Source organism: Trichoplusia ni, chromosome 1 (assembly GCF_003590095.1).
Source record: "Trichoplusia ni isolate ovarian cell line Hi5 chromosome 1, tn1, whole genome shotgun sequence".
In the NCBI taxonomy this organism is placed as follows: Eukaryota; Metazoa; Arthropoda; class Insecta; order Lepidoptera; family Noctuidae; genus Trichoplusia; species Trichoplusia ni.
Window position 1 is genome coordinate 14,319,180 of NC_039478.1, and position 20,847 is coordinate 14,340,026.

General features: G+C 37.5%; 2 protein-coding genes across 8 annotated transcripts; both read left to right on the forward strand.

Annotated features, from left to right (window-relative positions):
* The first annotated feature begins 12 nt into the window (after positions 1 to 12).
* On the forward strand, positions 13 to 11,111 carry LOC113497304 (F-actin-uncapping protein LRRC16A-like). The gene is made up of 18 exons (XM_026877185.1): positions 13 to 320; positions 448 to 545; positions 1,277 to 1,327; positions 1,796 to 1,904; positions 3,101 to 3,204; positions 3,837 to 3,949; positions 4,257 to 4,346; positions 4,931 to 5,196; positions 5,973 to 6,160; positions 6,233 to 6,310; positions 6,823 to 7,007; positions 8,158 to 8,309; positions 8,434 to 8,549; positions 8,625 to 8,696; positions 8,818 to 8,989; positions 9,271 to 9,406; positions 9,628 to 9,724; positions 11,103 to 11,111. The coding sequence occupies exons 1-18, from the start codon at positions 260 to 262 to the stop codon at positions 11,109 to 11,111; spliced, it is 2,097 nt and encodes a 698-aa protein (XP_026732986.1). The 5' UTR covers positions 13 to 259.
* LOC113496709 lies at positions 10,905 to 20,142 on the forward strand. Of its 7 annotated transcripts, none has more exons than XM_026876021.1 (11): positions 10,905 to 11,251; positions 11,815 to 11,935; positions 13,389 to 13,563; positions 13,796 to 13,867; positions 14,203 to 14,365; positions 15,011 to 15,057; positions 15,226 to 15,321; positions 16,059 to 16,148; positions 17,074 to 17,136; positions 18,321 to 18,353; positions 18,437 to 20,142. In XM_026876021.1, exons 1-11 carry the CDS (start codon positions 11,157 to 11,159, stop codon positions 18,451 to 18,453), a joined length of 972 nt encoding a protein of 323 aa, XP_026731822.1. In that variant the 5' UTR covers positions 10,905 to 11,156; the 3' UTR covers positions 18,454 to 20,142. The 7 variants fall into 7 exon arrangements, with proteins under 7 accessions (XP_026731822.1, XP_026731846.1, XP_026731830.1 ...); XM_026876029.1 differs by having other exon boundaries at positions 10,906 to 11,251; positions 17,074 to 17,196; XM_026876045.1 differs by lacking the exon at positions 16,059 to 16,148.
* The last annotated feature ends 705 nt before the right edge of the window (positions 20,143 to 20,847 follow it).

A 20,847-nucleotide genomic window follows, 5' to 3' on the forward strand; every position in this document is an offset into this window, starting at 1 on the left:
TAGAGCGGTAGGTAGTAGCAATAGCCAAAAGCATGTTATCTGTGGTTCGTTACCCTACCTTCCCAAGTTCCCATTGAATTGAATTGGTGTTGTGGTGGTTTTTAGGTCAATAATCCTAATAACTATTTAAATATTGTATTGAAATGCACAGTTTTTTGTGTCTTAATATCTCGTTTATAATGTTTGGTTTAATTTGTTGATGTGGTGTGCATATTATGGATATATTGTGCGTTAAAAATATTTACATTTTGTGGGAGTAATGACACTGAAGAAAATCGCGAAAATGTCAACAAAATCTCATATATCTACAGAATTGAGTGGTTTGTTATTACATACTTTCATATATAAAAAAAGTTTATCTAAAAAATACCATCAATAGATGAACAAATTACTGCTACAAAGTGTCTTTTAAATGAGTGGACTTAATCTTTTATTTATTTCTTACAGATAGTATAGGCAATGTATTGGGGAAAAATGTTAAAATTCTATACAAATCCCTCATTCGTATGGAATCAAGAGGTGATAAAGTAGACAACAAAGTTTTGGTGAGCATAATTATTTTAAAAAATGATTAATTTTATACATCATAACAACTATAACAAGTAATCTAAGAATAAATTGCAGATTCCTCTCTTTTACTTAAATATTTTTGTGTCTAGTTTCTGATTTTCAAACTAAAAAAAATACTGTTTATGAATTAGATGAAAAGATGTTAAGACAATAAATATTTCATCTTATTTTACAGATATCATTTAGTTATTGTGTTATACATTTTATGATTTTATTGATTCATTTAACATCAATCAGGTTCCAAATATTTTTATGTTTATTGCTGTAATAATAGTCATCTACACATTCTCATGTTAATGCATCAATAGGTTCTTTACAGTTTATGTAATCTTTAGTTTTTTCCTTGTAGTGTTTTGTTGATATTGATAAGGCACTAACAATAGCATGAGTCATGTAGGTGTGCCTGTCTCTAAGAGGAATATGTATGTGTGTGTTCCCTGTGGACACAATCACAATAGCCATGTGGTCAACTTTAGACCCAATGACTAAACCAATTTATTCATTCATTGGCTTTATTATTTTCATTGACACAACTCCAACAAAGCTAAATATAATCCTAGATTGTGTTGGGTCATACAAAATAGCTAATGTTATGCTGTAGATTATTTCATCCAGAATTTTTTAGTTTTAAAATATTTGTTTACCTGTGACCTATTCAGCTATGAATTGTATGTAATAAGTAAAATGTTTATATGCTATATTTCAGGTTGTAACAGCTTATAGAATCTTTATAACTACAGCTAAAGTTCCTACAAGGGTAAGTAATATCAGTATTAAATTATACTCAATTAAATACCTAAATTTATTTCATTTTCAGAGGCCTAAAAACAATGTCTATGTCAAGAAGTGTCAAGTATTATAGCAAATTAAAATATTTACATTAGCATTAGGGACTAAAATGTTCATATGACCAATCAATAGACTATTGTTATCTTTTGTAGTTTTGTGCCTGATTAAAGAATTGAATGAGAGGAAATGAATGTAATGTAAACAATGATTATGTAGTTCAATAGATTGTGTTCACAGTAAGCATACTGTTTATCAACTGTCAGGTATTTGTTACTAAGTAACAATAAAAATATAAATAAATTAGTTGACTTGAGAGGTAGGAATAATTTTAAGTACATACAAGGAAGAATAAAACTGGTTGTAAAACTACTTTCATTTGCCATAAAGTTATAATATAATCTGTTAAGATTTAATATTTTTTTTTACATATTGTCAGGTTGATAATGGATTTCACTTGATGGAAATAGAAGCACTAGAAAGTAAAAAGGCAAATCATCTATCAATAACACTCATTCATGAACACAAGCCAGTTTCCATTCTCATAGGTAAGTTTTTTATCATCTTACATTTTTTAATATATATATTTTTAATTTTAATATTGCAACAAATTCAAATTATAATAATTTTGTATTAAATGGAAGTTAAGTATTTTGTCACTTATTAATCTATTTCCAGTCTTTTTGGAATTTCAAAATATTAATTCTAATAATAGACTTTGCTTTTATTGGTTACATGGGTTTTTATAAATAAATAGCTTTTCCTCGCGGCTTAAAAACACGAATGGAGGAGTATTCACAAAAAAATAATACTGAACTGATTTGTAGCTTTCTAGTTTAAAAATTGCCTAATACTCCATTTAAACTTGAACCCCGATTTAGGGAAATGAGGGGTTAAAATAAGTCAGAAAATAGCCTATGTCCCTCTCTACCCTTTTAACTACCTCCATGAAAAAAAGTCACGGCAATTTGTCGCTCCATTTTTCCGAAACAAACACAGTCCTATTTTTAATATTAGTATGGACATTGTTGTACTGATAGTAACTTATAATAGTCACAGTAACCAAACTTTAACAAACGAGGAAAAACTATAAATAAATGCGATTTTTAATTATTATGTTCCATCTAAATTCTTAAGTAATGACTAGTCCAAATTTGGCTGCATGCTAGAAAATATTGTAAATTATTACTAAGGACAGGCAACAAAAATATTTCATGTTTGCGTCTAGAATAATCTTGGGTCCTGCTTCTATTGTATGCTAATTACAATCTTCTATGCAATATTCAACAAAATGAACAATTCGACTATTGTTCATTGATAATTATAACAATTTATAATTATATTCCCTTGAGCTGCTTATTCTTATACAGTAATTGACTTAATCCAAGATTGTTTGACCTTAAATCTTTTATTGGGGAGGTTGTTAGTTAACAAAACGCCCCACCGCCGCTTAGATGGTTATTCACAATTGTCACAAAAGCCGACGAACTTTGAAGGCCAAATTAATAGCAATAGATACCCCACCTATGACATTTATTTATGTTAAATCTGCGAATAGTGGTTATAAAAACATTATGCCCCAATATTTTTGGAGCTTTAAAATATTTATAAGCAAGTCCTTAATTACAATAAATCCAAATCCCGCTATAATATTTTTAAGTGAATAAAATTTATAGATTATATATATTTTTGCAGACTCTTGTAAGTTGTAGATTGGCAACTCAATCGTGTAACTATTTTTCAGGCGAAGAAGGTACTGCCGAAGGAGTCATAAACGTATTGCACGCAATTGTTGCGGCATTCGACGATTTATTTCCAAATGTAGCTATGGTTGACATTATACCTAAGGTAAGTGCAAAAATGTAATCCTTGACTTCATCAGATAACAGTTTTATCTATCGGCCTTCAAATTAGTTAAATCAATCTAATTTCTTACAATTCCAATGACTCATAAGTTAGAGGAAAGAAGGTATTTTTTTTAGCATGCATTGGAATAAATATAACTATTTATATTATAACTTTAAGATATGCGATAACATTAATCATTATCCTCCTAAATTAATAACTAGCGTTTAGTTATGATCACACAAATAAAATACAAAGGTCATTTCTATGAAAGGAATAACACTAAAGCAACGTTTTTTCAATGAATACTACATAAATTAGTCAGACTATAAAAAAAAAGAATTATAGTCGCAGCAGTAATGTTTATATGTATAATATTAATTGTTTCGTCTGAATCATCAGTCACACACTTGCCAAGTGCTACAAATTCACTAACATAATTAGGAAATGTGATGTTAGCGCCAAGGATATTAATAGCCTTCCCCTTTTTTCAAATTGGTGTGATTAATACTTATGAAGAGGCGGGTCGAAATTAAAAGTTGTAGGCACCTACATGATCTTTATATGTATACACACATTTTACATTATAATATGCTATTGTCTTTTTTGTTATCATAGTAAAGTTTATTTCGCAGGTCAATTTACCATACCCAGTACCGCAAGTAAGCGGCACTCGCAAACACTCGACGTGCGGGGATTTCTCAAATCAATATGCAGCTATGTGTGACCTCTGCCAAACGCCCTTCAGGTAACTAATCAATATGTACGACGGGATAAAACTCAATAACAATTACAATAATAACTGCGATTTCCTGTAATGAGAAAGTATGTACTTTCTCATTACAGGAAATCGCAGTTATTTAGAGGCATCGTTTAAATTATTTGAAAGATTAAATGATCGTATGACTGGAAAAGAGACCTTCAAAAAGCAGGAAAAATAGTCTGGATGACACATTAAGGTCAATTTAATCGAGTTCATTCAGAAATTACATTGAGATATTGTCAACGCTGTTTAAATGAGGATTTGCATAACACTGATCTTTCATCTGTTGCAGAGCTGAAGTTGCGTGGGATATTGACACGATATATCTAGCGCACGATATAAGGATGTTACATCTAAAAGATTTTGATCACTTAGACCAGAGGTATGTAATATTTTCCATGGTGATAAAAGTTTTTCAAATAGTTTAATGATTATTAGTTCGATTAAATATTGAAAACATTCAACTAACTAATGAGTATGATAAAATATAACTACCTTAATTGATGATAAAAAATAATACATATAATGAAGTACCTAGTTATAAAGGCATAATATGAAAATGTCGATAATAATTATTATTAGTTGTTTTAAATTAGATTATATTCACACTGTTAGGTGTTTTTTATAGGTGCTGTTCAACAAGTTCCTAGGCTATTAAATTCCAGTTTTTCAATCAGTCATTAATCGATTTATAAAACTTTTAGCAGGAATCATTCTTAATTAAAATGCCTCTAATCAAAATATTTTTTTGCAATTTATCAGTTTCTAATATGTCAAAAAATGAATAATCTTCAATCTCTTCAATTCATCGATGTCAGAATTTAAACCTAATGCAGGCTTTTGATATGATTTACATCTACACCCTTTTCTAAGCTGTATTATTTTCCTGACGATGTTTTCCCTCAGCATTTTGAGCGAGTATTGCACTAAGCGTTTTGGTTGATCGTGTGTGTGCGTGTTGCGTAGGGACCTGATCCCGCTGGTGATGGCGCTGCAGCACAACACGTGGTTCAGCGGCGTGTGCGGCGACGGCGTGCGCGCCAGCGGCGAGGCGTGGGAGAGCGTGTGTCGCGTGCTGCGCGGCGCGCGCCCGCCGCCCGCGCGCCTGTCGTGGCGCGCCGCCGCGCTGCGCCACGACCACGCCGCGCGCCTGGGCCACGCGCTCTGCCGCGCGCGCCACCCGCCCGCCATGCACACCGTCGACTTCTCGCAGAACCACATCGAGGACAAAGGTCATTAACTACTGGAACTGTCTTATCTTCCCACTATATGCCGAAATAAACCAAGATTCAGGACAATTCTTCATGGATCACGAACCCGCGATGCGTCGCGCTCATTGGGCTTAGCATGGTAATCTTCACTGCTGTCCGTCCTTTACATACTTACAACCACCTCCTTGTCGTGGCTCTGGTCATCTAGTCACTTCTATAAGACTACTTCTTATGGATTTGCTTACAGAAACGCAATAAATCGATTAAAATATATTACCTAATGTAGTTGAAAATGGACAGCAACCTTTTTTTTCCATTTAATCACAGTTTTAAAACAACAAAACCATACAACCGTCTTTATACAAACAATATTGAACCAAACTTGTTTTAAGTTTTAGTCGCATTTCATTTAAAACAGAGTTTGTAGACAAAAAGTACCTAAACAAATTACATACTTCTTATAACTAAGACAATGAACGACAATAAAACTTACAAGTATACCTAATAAGAACAGGATATCCTTCGTTAATAGGCACTCTTGATAAAGAAAAGAAATCGCTTTTGTAGATACATTAAAATATCAATTATGTTCCCAATTATCACTCCGGCTAAAAACCAGTGTGTGTTGACGCATACACTGACGTCTGTATTCGATCACGACCGTGATTGAACCAAAATATCAAACAGTTATGCTGAACACGGTTGACAATGTTTGCATTTATCACTTTCATCGACCGTGACTCACATATATTTAAATAATTGAATGATTGACGTCACGCTATTGTTTGTGTTTATAGGTGCTATTAGTATACTAAGTGGACTGGCGAACAATCCGGATGGGCTAAGACATATTGCGCTGTCGCAATGTGGACTGACTGGCAAAACAGTGATGCATCTAGCTACTATGCTTAATGACAACCCTTGCCATCTATCAACATTATCACATCTTGATCTCTCATACAACAACCTAAAGGATGACGTACATGTAAGTAATAATGAAACAAAAGATAATTAAAAGGATGTGAACTTATTACTTAGCCTAACATTATTGTTTCAGAATTTATACAACTTCCTCGCACAGCCCAACGTTTTAACTTATTTAAATTTAACTAATACTGAGACAACGTTAGAAAACGTAAGTAATAAAGTAAGTTGTGCCGTACAGTACGTGGACTTGAGAGTTCAGTGCTTGTTTCATTTACTTTGCTTTGTATGTTTTTTTGCTACATATGGGTGAAATGAAAAAAAAAATCCTTTTAGAATGCTTTGCTACTTTAAGTGTCTGCATTGGGGTCCATTTTAACATAAAAGTATATTAATTTATTGAACTAGAAGATTTTTCATAATTATTAAAGATGAATGAAGCATGGTTTGAGGTATCCTACTTTTAAATAGGCAAATTAGATAACCATTTAGCATCATTTTCTGTTCATACATTTAATGCATGACCACCTAATGGTACCATAATCTAGCACAGTGTAACTCAGTAAAAACAGTTTGTTGAAGGCGTTATTAATCTTTCGGTAAAACTGGAAGTCGATCCCAAGATATTGAAAAATCTTGGGTGAATGTTGCATGCATAGAGGAAAAAGGTTTGGAACATTTCGATTACGGCTGAGCATGTAATGACTATAGGTTTGTGTGTAGATGTGGGGCGCGCTGCTGCGCGGGTGCGCGGCGCGGCTGTCGACGCTGTGCGTGTCGCGCAACCCCTGGTCGGCCGCGCGCCGCGCCCGCGACCCGCCGCCCTCCTTCCGGCAGTTCTTCACCGCCTGCCTCGCGCTCACCGACCTCGACTTCTCCTACTGCAAGATGCCGCCCGATGCGCTCAAGTAAGAACAATAATGTTTGTTATCTCTGCCGTGTGTAGTTACAGGCGTATTAAGCAGGGTTTTATTTTGTTTTGGAAGGCATTTTAAGCATCAACTTTTATTAAGGAATCTGTTTTTTTACGACTACAAGTTTAGGAACTAGGCGATGCTTTCCCAGTCGGAATTAAAAATAACTAGCAGAATATAATCGCTCTGCAAAACGAACATCCATTTTACTCTGCTCTATAAAATACTCATCACTACAAAGTATAAAACAAAATCGCTTTATCTGTCCCTATATCTCTATGTATGTTCAAATCTTTAAAACTACGACTCTACTACTACTATCTTTAAAAAACGGATTTTGTTACAGTTTTTAATACAGAGAGTGATTTTTTAATAAATAGATAAATTCACATTTATGAAAATTATAGAGACCAAGAAATTACTCACGACATACTATGATCTATTATGCGTGCCTTGATGTAACTTTGTTACCCACTTCACTATTCAGTTTTGGTTACTGCCCAACAACGAACACAAACAACTATAATATCATAACACGATTTAAGACAAACAGCTCATCATATTGCATACAATGTGTTATTAAATGCTGATGAAAGTATGTTTACAAACATTCACTGGAAATGACAAATTGTTGTCCAAAAGATTATTTAAAAAGAAGCTGTTATGTAGTAAGTTGCTTATTCCGATCAGTATCTCAAGCTGATAGGACTTTGTTGTGTAATTAAGGTTAAATAATTGCTCCTTTTAATTACATTTAAAGTGAACAACTTCAGTTTATAGTAAATATAAACCTTAATTTTCTTCTTTCAATCTTTGGACAAGTTTGTATATCATAATTTATGTTGAAATAATTCAACCCTTAAAGTTTTTATAAATTTTTAATGTAAGTAATATATCTTTATGAATTACTAGCTTTTCGCCTGCGTCGATGTCGGCTATATCGCGTTTCCAAGAGAAATCCGGGATAAAAACTATCCTATGTTCTTTCTCAAGGTCCAATCTATGTCTGTACCAAATTTCATTAAAATCAGTTCAGTGGTTTAGATGTGAAAGCGTAACAGACAGACAGAGCTACTTTCGCATTTATAATATCAGTAGGATTTAAATTAATTAGACCTAACATTAAAATTTCTCCGTTGTTCAGGAGCTTACTGCTTGGGCTAGCGTGCAACGAGAGCGCAACAGGCGTACAATTAAACCTCTCTGGAGTACTGTCTTCCTCTCAAGCTGCTCACGTGCTTGAATCCTGCATACACGGTGTCAGGTGTTTGCAGTCACTTGATTTGTCAGATAATAGTAAGTTTTTTTTTACATATTTACAGCTAAATTTATATTGTTCAGATTTACTTGTGGTTTAATTACAAAAATCGGGAAAATATTTTTTCCTGACTCAATTGAGTTCAATGAGTTTTATTTTTAGGTATGGAGTTCGAATTATCTGGAATAGTGAGAGCCATTGGCAAAAATCATTCCATAACACATTTGTCTCTAAGTAAACTGACCGGCAAGCGATCGTACGCGCCACCGTTAATACAAGTAAGCAAATCATTTGAAATATTCTTAAAGTTCTTTTTTTTATTTGAATTTGTTATAATTTTTATTTATTTTCAGGCTCTAGTCCATGTTCTTCAAGAACCCGATACTGCATTGACGTCATTAGATCTCAGCGATTGTAAACTCAAGGTAATAACTATACATAGATTATTTATTGTATAGAAACCTTTTCAATTTAATTAAATTACGGTGGTTCTGTACATAAACAATCGTTGTGCTTAAAGACGCTTAAGCTCTGAATTATTCACAGGGGGATTTATACGGGTTACTAAATGCCTTGGGCGGTGCTCGACGGCTCCGCTCCTTAGACGTGGGAGGCAACCTGGCGGGCGACGCCGGCGCCAGACTACTGGCCAAGGCGCTGCAGTGTAACTGCACCTTACAGACTTTGTACATTGATCGGAACGCATTCAGTTTGCAAGGTAAATTGGTAGAACATCGGAAAATTGAAATAAAATCCAAATTCTCGAGTGTACTACGACTGATGAAGTTTATACTACATTTTTACTTTAATTTTAAAATTCATTCTGTAGGATTCATTTGTATTTAAATATGCAACTATTCCATCAGCTTTAATATACCTTACCTTGAACGACGGAAGGTACTTTTTAAGTTGTGTGCTGTGTACTGTGTACAGTGTACTGTTTAAGCTATGCAAAATATTACATTTTTTTTTTGTAATTTTAATAATGTTGTGATGCAGGCCTCACAGATATAGCGACGGCTCTGCGGCGCTCGGTGAGCGTGCGGCGCGTGGAGTTCCCCGGCTGTGACGCGGCGGCCGGCGGGCGCGGCGCTAGTGAGAGGGTGGCCACGCTGTGGAGGGACCTGCATGAGCGGTAGGCTTGCACAGAACAACACGATACATCTTCTTTGTTTGCTATAAATTGCCACAAAGACGAAATTAATGTCAAGTTGACAAGATCTCAATATTCACGCTTTCGTATTACGGTACTTGTAGACGTACGGATCGCTAAAGCTGTCAAAGCTAAAATTTAAAACATACGACATCATTATATGTGCATTATACATGTAAAATGTATTTTTTTGTTTGCGACAGACTGGCGGGCAATTGCAGTCCGGCGCAGACGCACACCCTGCGCGCGATGGCGCTGGAGCGCGCCTGGGCGGGAGGCGAGGCGGCGGCGGCGCTGGCGGCGCACGCGGCCGCCGCGCTGCCGCCGCCGCCGCTGCCCGCCGCGCTCGAGCGGGCCGCCGCCGCCGCGCACCATCTGCTGCACCAGTACCTGCAGGTAACACACTGGGAGCGAGGCGGCGGCGGCGCTGGCGGCGCACGCGGCCGCCGCGCTGCCGCCGCCGCCGCTGCCCGCCGCGCTCGAGCGGGCCGCCGCCGCCGCGCACCATCTGCTGCACCAGTACCTGCAGGTAACACACTGGGAGCGAGGCGGCGGCGGCGCTGGCGGCGCACGCGGCCGCCGCGCTGCCGCCGCCGCCGCTGCCCGCCGCGCTCGAGCGGGCCGCCGCCGCCGCGCACCATCTGCTGCACCAGTACCTGCAGGTAACACACTGGGAGCGAGGCGGCGGCGGCGCTGGCGGCGCACGCGGCCGCCGCGCTGCCGCCGCCGCCGCTGCCCGCCGCGCTCGAGCGGGCCGCCGCCGCCGCGCACCATCTGCTGCACCAGTACCTGCAGGTAACACACTGGGAGCGAGGCGGCGGCGGCGCTGGCGGCGCACGCGGCCGCCGCGCTGCCGCCGCCGCCGCTGCCCGCCGCGCTCGAGCGGGCCGCCGCCGCCGCGCACCATCTGCTGCACCAGTACCTGCAGGTAACACACTGGGAGCGAGGCGGCGGCGGCGCTGGCGGCGCACGCGGCCGCCGCGCTGCCGCCGCCGCCGCTGCCCGCCGCGCTCGAGCGGGCCGCCGCCGCCGCGCACCATCTGCTGCACCAGTACCTGCAGGTAACACACTGGGAGCGAGGCGGCGGCGGCGCTGGCGGCGCACGCGGCCGCCGCGCTGCCGCCGCCGCCGCTGCCCGCCGCGCTCGAGCGGGCCGCCGCCGCCGCGCACCATCTGCTGCACCAGTACCTGCAGGTAACACACTGGGAGCGAGGCGGCGGCGGCGCTGGCGGCGCACGCGGCCGCCGCGCTGCCGCCGCCGCCGCTGCCCGCCGCGCTCGAGCGGGCCGCCGCCGCCGCGCACCATCTGCTGCACCAGTACCTGCAGGTAACACACTGGGAGCGAGGCGGCGGCGGCGCTGGCGGCGCACGCGGCCGCCGCGCTGCCGCCGCCGCCGCTGCCCGCCGCGCTCGAGCGGGCCGCCGCCGCCGCGCACCATCTGCTGCACCAGTACTTGCAGGTAACACACTGGGAGCGAGGCGGCGGCGGCGCTGGTTGCGCACGAGTTTTTTTCCAAACACCGAAAAACCACGCCAAAGCGAATACGAGGATTTCAAAAAATACAACGCAGATACCTACAAACAAAAACCACTTATTTACAATACCTCTCCTGTCCACGGAAAAGACAAAATTATTGAATAAGCATATTGTTTTTATTTTTGCTGTTGTTATTATGAGTCATCATAAACACGGGTCCGTATTGCACAGAGATGCGGCGAGGTGTTTGCTGCGATGGGCGGCAACAGTCCGAGCGCGGAGCTGGTCACGCTGCAAGCTGTGCGCGACGCCATGGCGCCCTGCGGGAACACGCTGCAGGACTTGCTCAAGTATGGACTCGCCTTTGTGCTATCACTTTTAGATTTTTTTCTTTTCTTTTTTAGATGCAGTAGTAATTTAATCCTTGTTTCTCGGGGAATATCACATATATACAAATTGCGCAAAAAAGACACCCAGATTCAGAAATGCTTGTCTTACGCGGAGATCGCACTTATGACACGACGCGCAGTGGGTTTGGCGTGGTGACCTCAGCCTCTCGGCTATACGTGCAGTCAGTGAGGTTATAACACTATTGTAACACTGTCGAGTTGTTGGTACGAAGAAACCAATACAACCCAAACAAAACAAGGAGCGGCCACTTGTGCGTCTGATTAGTCTAGAAATATATTCGTTTTTAATATGGGTATATATTAAAAACAAATATAGACCTAACTCAATTTCCTTTAGTCTATATTTTATTTAATTTTATAACATATGTTGTTACTAATCTTCCAAGAAAATTATTTTTCAAATATTAGTCATAACATAAATTCGGGTGTATATTGCAGTTCTATAATAAAGCTTGAAATAATTGTAGTGTGAGGGGTTTGTTAAATTGTTGCTGTTTGTGCAGTCAAGCTGTGGAGAATCTGGCGCTTTTAGCGTGTGAGAACCTCGACCACGTGGACAGTGAGCCCATGGCTAGCACCGACGGTGACATACCAGACCTGCTCACGCCGATCTCACATTCAGGGGTAAGTTGTTTATAATTATTTATTAAAGGCTTACTCAAGCGTATTTATCTAAAAAGCGTTTCGTTTAATTATGAATCCGCCTCACGGCAAATCATTATGAGTAGTGGTTTATACTGGTGTCAAACATAACTATTTTCTTATAGAATATCCTCCTTATAGAAATTTAAAATAATGTCTTCGTAGTAATATATTGAAGTTTTGCATATTGTAAATATAATAAAATGTTGAATGTTATAGATGTCTCCTATTGCTTTTTGTTCTTTTTGCCATTAACTGACATATTTTCATTTTTATCTCAGTATAGTTATAGACATCACGTGTGTAACTTTTTATCTTAGTTTACATCTTTTAAAGTAAAAAGAACAATTTTCCGGTTTAGGCCGTGTCGATTGATTAAATCAGCTGCTATCTAAAAGTAGCATCGTATCTTAACTGTCATGGTTTACCGACTCAAATAGATAACTGATTGATTGTGATTTATTAGTTATCTTATATATTCAAACTAATCTTCTGATTATTTAACTTCCCTGAAAGACTAGTTGCTTCTTGTACCACTCAAAAGTAATATTTGTAGACCTGAGTTTATTAATAAAAAATATATGACGCATGTGCATTTATGAAACCTCACAATATTAACACAACCTGCATTGATTTCACGCTACCTAGAAATTGGATTACTTAAATCTGGTAAGAAACACATTTCTTCATTGTTTGAAATAATTATTAATCAACGCAAACGATTTCTTTATTACGACACAATAATCTTTATTTTTCACGCTTCGATAGATAACATTTTGACGAAATTAATTGATAGCAATACAATGGTTTGTTCAGTGTAACTGTGTTGAAGTCTGTTTGATACACCTTCACTACCTGCTAGTGTTTTGTGGAAGGGAAAGGAACATACAAGTGTTTTATAAAATGTTGAATTTATTGACTAAAGCCGTTTTGAGCTGTTTTAGAAATGGCAATAGAACAGCCAAACCTATATTAAAAAATGTAAGCTAGTTAAGTTTTATTTTAAAAGATTTGTGTATATATTATTTGTTTGTGAGTGCTTTTGTTGTGAGTTTAAATATTGAGGGCTCTGGCAAACCCATGAATGTGTAAATTTATTGAAAGAAAAACACTTTACTTTACACCTATTAAGTGGCTAATAATCGGCTTATCTGATAGACTTGAACTATGGTTTTTATTAATTTCAAAATGGTATGGCCTGATTTACTTGAAAGTTTTGTTTTGCAACTCTGTATTTGTGTCTACAAAGTGAACATAACGAACATACGGTGGCGCCGAAGCATTAAGCCTAAGAATTCATGGATGTGTGACCTTCTTGTTTTTGTTCTGCTTAATCTAGGAATAAATCATGTATGTACTATGTACATGTATGTATTTAGCTGTCACTATGACTGTGACTTTACTATACACAATACTAATGGTACCTATATGTTAGGCTACGCCGCTGGGTTGCCGGCGGCGGGAGCGCGGCTGCCGACGCGTGCGGCCCAAGTCCGTGGCGGAGCAGCAGTGCAGCAGCAACGAGATGCTGTCGCTGCCCCCGCTGCATGCTGAGGCTACGGACGGGCTGGCCGACCTACCCGCACACACGCTCAGGCATCTTGTTAAAGGTATGTACTTTATATTATATACTTGGAAGTTAGCGTCTCCAACGACGATGCAGAAACTATTTTCAGAGGATTTGTACATGTCCACACTTTTAGAATGGTTTACTCAACACGTATTGAGTTTCAGCTGTATCCTTATATTGTATTATGTTTTTCTTGCCTTATTTCAAAGTTGGTTTGGATTTTATGTTTTTCATTTACTGTAGGCACTATTATTGCATTGATTTGTTTACAGGTCGACCAAGACGAGCTAAGACACGGGCGCCGACTCGACCAATAACAGATCAGTCACAAGATATTGATGAAGGTATAAGAACGGTGCTAACTAAGAAACAGCCTTATATTAAGATACTGCTGTGAAGTATATATTTTCAAAGCCTTAATAACTTTGAGGTTAAGGAAATTCAGTAATTCTCGCCTCGCTTTTTAAAACTAATTTAATAATCTTTGAATGTTATATTAGATTAAGATTTGTCAATGTTGATAATGATAATATTGATGACTTTTCAATCAAATCATTAGAAAAATTGAGTAATTCAGAACAAATCACTTTGAATAACTAATAAGTCTAATAACACACACATGAAACCTTACATAAACAGTTGTACCATGTAGTGTATACCTACTTGTAACGTGTGGCAGGTCTGGAGGAGTTCTGGCGCGCATGCCGCACGCCGCCGGGCAGCGAGGAGGCGTCGCTGTCGGCGCGCACGCCGCTGACGTCGCGCTCGCTGCACTCGCTGTCGTCGCTGGCCTCGCCCTCGCCGCTGCGCCACTCGCCCACGCTGCAGCGCGACGACACCATGTACGTACATACCCACGATATACTTACTTACACATTCAACTCACTCAGTATATTATGTGCACGGATAGCCGAGTGGTTGAGGTCACCACGCCAAACCCACTGTGCGCGAAGAAGGGCAAGCATTTATGTGATTCACGAATGCTTGTTCTGAATCTGGGCTGTATTTAATGTCTTCTGAATCACATTCACAAGACATTAAATACAACTATTTACTTAAATACGATATACCAAATGTTTCTGGCCAGGTTCCACCATATTTTTAGTATTAGCTAATTCCTCCGATGAATTACCTCGATTTCCAAAATAAATAAGAAAATTCGACCCAATAGTTAAGGAAATTCTTGATTTGAATTTTAAATGTATCATTTCAAATATAAAAATATTTCCAATCATACATTGTGCGTACATTGCCCTAATAGACAGATTTGCAGAAAAATCATAAATAAAATACAGCGTTTGATAACAAAATAAACACGATTGTAAGTAAACAATTCATAACAAAGTACTCAAAAATAACATTGAATGATTACTAACAGTCTCTATCATATCAGAAGCCAAAACTTAATCGGTCATTTAATTCATTATCTTTTCATTTATTACGTACTAACCTACATTATTTTGATAAATAGTCATATTTTCTTACAGGTACAGCGTGACTTCTGGTGAAAGCACACCAGTTTTATTAGAATGTGGTAAGTACATTCACAAAACAAATAATAGACTAAAAAATAACCTAAAGGAAAGCAAGTTAAGTAGGTTTGTGCATGGATATTGTATATTTTAATAAAATAAAAAATAATGAAGTAAAGAGAGGCCGTTAGTATAAAAAATGTCAACAAACTTTTTGATAATAATTACAGAAGTATCCCGTTGCAAGTCTTCCGACAATGTAGGCATCAAGACATCGGCTTCCACGCCCCCACCCTCGCGATCCTCTGATAATGTCAACACCATGGGTAAGTACCGAATACCGTTGCATATGAAATGCTTGCAAATGACGTCACTAGCAGAAACTATTCACCGTATAAAACGTATTATAACAATGTGGGTCCATGTTGCATACAAGGGTACCTGATTAACTCCATGTACATTTTCTTATAGATGTCTACTAAAAGCAATGATTGCGAAGGAGATGGGAAGTTCATGAGTTTTGCCATTTAGTGTATGGCAAGAGACTAATTATCGTGAAATAGGTTTTATTTTAATCTTATTGGAGACATCACTAAACAACACATGTCTATCAACACACAGATTAATACACATTTAATGATTATAAGTTTGGCCTGAAGCCTGCCTTCAGTTGTGTACAGTGGTTGTCCACCTCACCGCCTCCTTGGAATGTGCTAACACAGCTTATGTCAAGTCAAACGCCTCGCCGGTGTGTCTGCTTCACTGAATCAAGTGTACAAGTATATAAAGTGACCAAGAGCTTCATACGATCATGGGTGCTTTTAAGCGAAAAATTAAAACAATTTTAAAAACGATTACTTAGATTTTGAACCAAAACAAAATAAATTACTATTATTCAATTTGTTCGGGAACAACAGATGTTTTATATGCTGATACATTATTATATACTTTGTCTTTTGTCGGTCAGTCGGGCATTTATATAAACATATCAGTTGTAATATTTCGCTTAAAGCAGTTTTGTATTGGTCGCGTGGTGTGTGTAACGAATGCGTGTGTAACGTAGGGAACGGGTGTGCGCGCTCGGCCGGCAAGGCGCGACCGTGGTCCGTGGCCGGCGTCAACCCCGACAATAACGCCGCCGCTTGCACTACCGGTGAGATATCGCAGCATCACATTATTGCATGTTTATATCGTCATCCTTCACTCATCATTCAACGTGGTTTTCATTTTACGAGCATAGAACATAACGTTAAATATTTCAAAGTTTCCAAAATTAGTTCAAAGTTGTATTTAATTGCATAAATTGGTACGTATTTAGTTAGTAACAGCAAGTTAAAAGTCTTCAAGGGAAGGAACATAAACTTAATTGCATACAATAAATTGTTTTTAGCTTAGCTTGCTTTTAAAACTGCTACATTAAAAAGCAGGGCTAATTAAATGTGCAATTATTTTATTTTATTCTTCGCATGGTAGAAATTTAGTTTTTCTTCCAAATTTATATTGACATATTATTATTTCATCGAAACATGGTTTTCATTGGTAGTATTATCTTTAAGAATATATTATGCTAAAACAAATTTATTATTTCAAATAATAAAAACATTTTTATTTTCTACTCTACAAGTATTGTGGTGAAATCCGATCTATATTAATTATTTGTATCTAACAAATATTTTTACAATGCATGTCTCTCAAAATATAATAGACAAATTAAATCTCTGATTAATTACTAAAAAGTAATTGAGTGTGAGAGTTTAACTTGAGTATGAATTAATTTTAATTTAATTAACGTAACATTGTTTTACTACAAAATCCTAATTCGTTTTAAGGAATACACTGCATAGATTCAAATAAAAACATTATTCAAAATAAATAAATCAAAAATATTGAGCTGGTTATATTCTAATATACCAACAGTAAAGTGAGAAAGATGAAATGCAAAATAAGTAACTAATGCAACATGACGAAGACATCTGCCTAAATTTTAATGTATTTACTCATACATGTTTTGTGTTAGTTTAAATGTGTTGGTGTTTGATCTACGTGGTTAGTATTTGACGTTTGGTGGTGGTCTACAGAAGGCGTGGAGGCGTGCGTGGGCGGCAGCATCGTGGGCATCACGCCGGGCGCCGCACTAACCAGTAACCAACTTTCAGACGCTATTCTATACTGAACGATCAATGTGCCGTCTCGCTGTATAGGTAAACGCTTGAAGCTGCTTTACGTGTGCACTCCTGTTAACGGCATGCTTATAAATCCCACTTTAAATCTCCTCTTTCTACACGTGTGTGTTAAAATAAAGCACACCCTTTTTCTTACTCTTAGAATTTGTGAATATTTTGATATTTTTTTCCACTGAAGAGCTGGGCCCCGATTCTGCTATTTTACAATGGCCGATGAATGAATGGCAATTGGATGAAATTTGAAATTATTCCTATCCTCTTAAGTATTTTGCCAATACAATAATTGAAATTTAATTGTTTTTACCTTGAGTATACCGTCCTGCACTGAATTTCCAATTATTGTCTAGAAAAATGCTTAAGAGAATACGAAAATGGTAATTTTAAGCCAAATTTCATTCATTCATCGGCCGTTGTAAATAGCAGATTTGGGGCCCTGGAATTGCGCACCCAGTGATACAACCTGAACTACTTGATCCAGAAGACTAATTTTATTATAGTAGTAAGAACTTATGTACTAATTTTTTTAATTCCTGATTTTTAAGATTTAAGCTCCATTACCATATTTGTAAGAAGCCTGCACTAACTACAAACATGACGGTGACGACCTATTCTCTATATTTCAATGCAAATGGATTGCAAAGATTCTCCTTTTTATTTAAGTAGGACTCATAGCGCGATAAACCATACTTTATGGCCGCTTTGAATCTTAAAATTTATTTGCTTTTTACTTTCAAATTAATTTACTTAAAAGGAAAGCGCTTTTTAAAACAATATCGCCTTGCAAGTTGCATGCTTGTAAGCTAAAATGTAAATAATCAGTTCTTTCCAATTGCATGATTTATAAAATTTATATAATAATTTACTTGCTTGAGTTAATTATCAAAATACTTGGATATATACAGGTAGGTTTATAGCAATTTGCTAGTCGTCTAGGATATAAAAGCCTTAAAAATGTAAAATTGTAGAATATTTTTTTATTAATGTAGGATACATAATTAATGTATGATAATTATGATTATTCTAACATATATATATATAACATATATTTTATATATACAGTTTGTACGTATATAGTTGTGCCTTAAGTAAGCAGTTTATGTTCTCAAAAGATACATTTTAATATTAACTTACAAACGTTTCAGGTTCAATGTTACGAGATCATCCTTTAACTCCAGGTAAAGAAGATCGTTACTTTAACACCTGTAAGTATTGTATTAGCTCTTGCCGCTGTACTCATCCCATTCGTGTTATGTTGCAGAAGGCACTGAGACCTAAGCCAAGCACGGGTGTCAGCGTGACGGAGACAGAACGTGATAAGTTGAGCAGGGTTCAATGTCCAGATATTACACAAACGGATTTTATTCTCGGATGCTCACAATTGTGCCAGTTAGAATGTTAACGTTTTAGACAGTAAAGTAGTTACTGATTAGTATTCTAATATTGTATTTGAATAAACTGATCGCCAATTTAGTTACTGTGCGGAACGATTAATTTTTAACTTTTAACATTAAGGACTTTATGAATTGATGATACACGGTCATAATAATTCCAAGTAACTTATAGTAGGATTAAAATTAAATATTATACCTAATAATCATTTTATATTTACTGTGATTCAGTTAGTATTATGTTACTGATTCGTATAGTCATTAAAATATTTTAATCGCTTATAATTTATACATATTCGTAATCTTTCCCACTAACGGATATATTATTTTGAGTGGGATATATATTATTTGATGTAATTAATTATTCTTTCCTCTTCTTTACACTAACGTTTGTAAATTATTGACAAGAAATTGGTATTTATATTCATTCAATCAGTTTTTTGCTTTGCCAATAAGCTTGCCGTGTATTTTGACGAATATTCACATAGAGACTTAAATTTGAAAAGTGCGACACTGCCAAAAATTTACAATCGAAATTAATAAAAACATACGAGTTACTGACTATTGCTGGCAGCGAGACTCTAGCTGCCAAACATTTGAGAGGCTTTAATTCATTGTTTCCTACAACGCACAAATTTTCACATAATTGTAAGTCATACAAATTCAGCGTACCTATACTAGAGTCAAGTTACGCTATTTCTTGTAAAGTATTATGATTGCATTTATTGTAATACGTCTACTAAACCGTGATCATAGTTGGTGAATCGGTTTAATGACATTTTATTACTTGCAGTAGAGATAGAGTGCAAACTGCTATCCATGAGTTTTGCCTCTTAGAAATATTATTCAGTGATATTGCTCGAAAGCGTTTGCCATACGAGATTAACTGTTTTTCCTTTATAAACATTTTTGTTGAAACTCGTAAAGTTTTTAATAAAATAATATAGATATAGCTTTATGAATTCTTTCGACATCAAATAGTTAGGGGCTTGGAATGGATACTAATTGGTCTTAACTAGTCATATTATAAAAGGCCTATATAATTAATTACGCACAATTGATTTACGTCCGACATTATTATGAATCGTGAGAATAATTCGTTTAAACACAACTTACCATGACAGAAATCTTCCAGTTTATACATTCCTTTTAAAATTTTAAAGTAGTGAAAATATGAACAAGTGTGATTTAAAATGAAGTTCAAAACGTGGAGTTTTAGGTTAGTGCACTTGCTGAGATTTACGTAAGGTTCAATTTACGATAATTTGATGAAAGTAGGTGACTCGCCCTTACAGTTAAGTGTTCATTAGAGTAAATACTTGTAAAACGGTTGCATTCATTTCTTTTGGATTCATAAAGGCTGTCTCGTATTGGACTTTCCTGTATGTAAAAGAAATACTGATTGAAGTAGATGTATATTGCTAAATTATTTCATAGTATTTTTATATTCATTCCAATTTAGTTGGTTTATCTAGCTCTTTGGTACCAGACTGATTTTAAGGTACTTTTATTTTATGGTGCAATTTATGTCTAGAGCGTTGTGATAATCGTTTAAAATTACATACAATATACAAATTATTTTGTTTTATTATAGTCCTATTTACCTACCTTCGCTTGATTTTTAGGGTTCCGTACCCTAAGCGTAAAGAATAATTATGAGGCAGTGTTATCTGATCGTCCGCTTTATTTTCTGAACCGCCATAACTGAGAGATGAAACAAATACTGGAAATAAAGATCGGGGATAAGCCATTGCAAGATCGGCTAAAAATCACCGTGTATAACACACGTGATTTTTAGTCGTCTTACAAAAGCAGCCCAGTTCATGTATCCAATGACTATAAAACGTTCATAATAAAAAAATAGGTATTTATGAGACTTAGATAAATTAAAAATGCATTTTTTATTCAATAGTATAACGCAAGGCGTATTTTTGAAACACTGTTGCGAGCGCGGTCCTAGCCGTAACAATAGACACTCCTCCATTGTTACGCGGGCTACGTCTTAATCACAGTTCATTAGCCCTATCGCAAAATAGTTATTCTTTCTTATTATTGTAATCTTGATGTTCTCACTAAGTATGACGCAGTAAATACTTACTGTGCCGAAAGTCTGGCAGCCACCCTACTAGACAACGACGCGGGTGTTGATCGAAGTTATTAAATACGTTCTCTTCGAGAACAGCTGGGCTGCGAAGCAGGCTGTGATCAAGCAGCCGTTGCGTTGCTGCTGATGTGGCTGGCAGGTCCTCGCACTTGCGGGTGGATCACTCCTCGGTTGCGT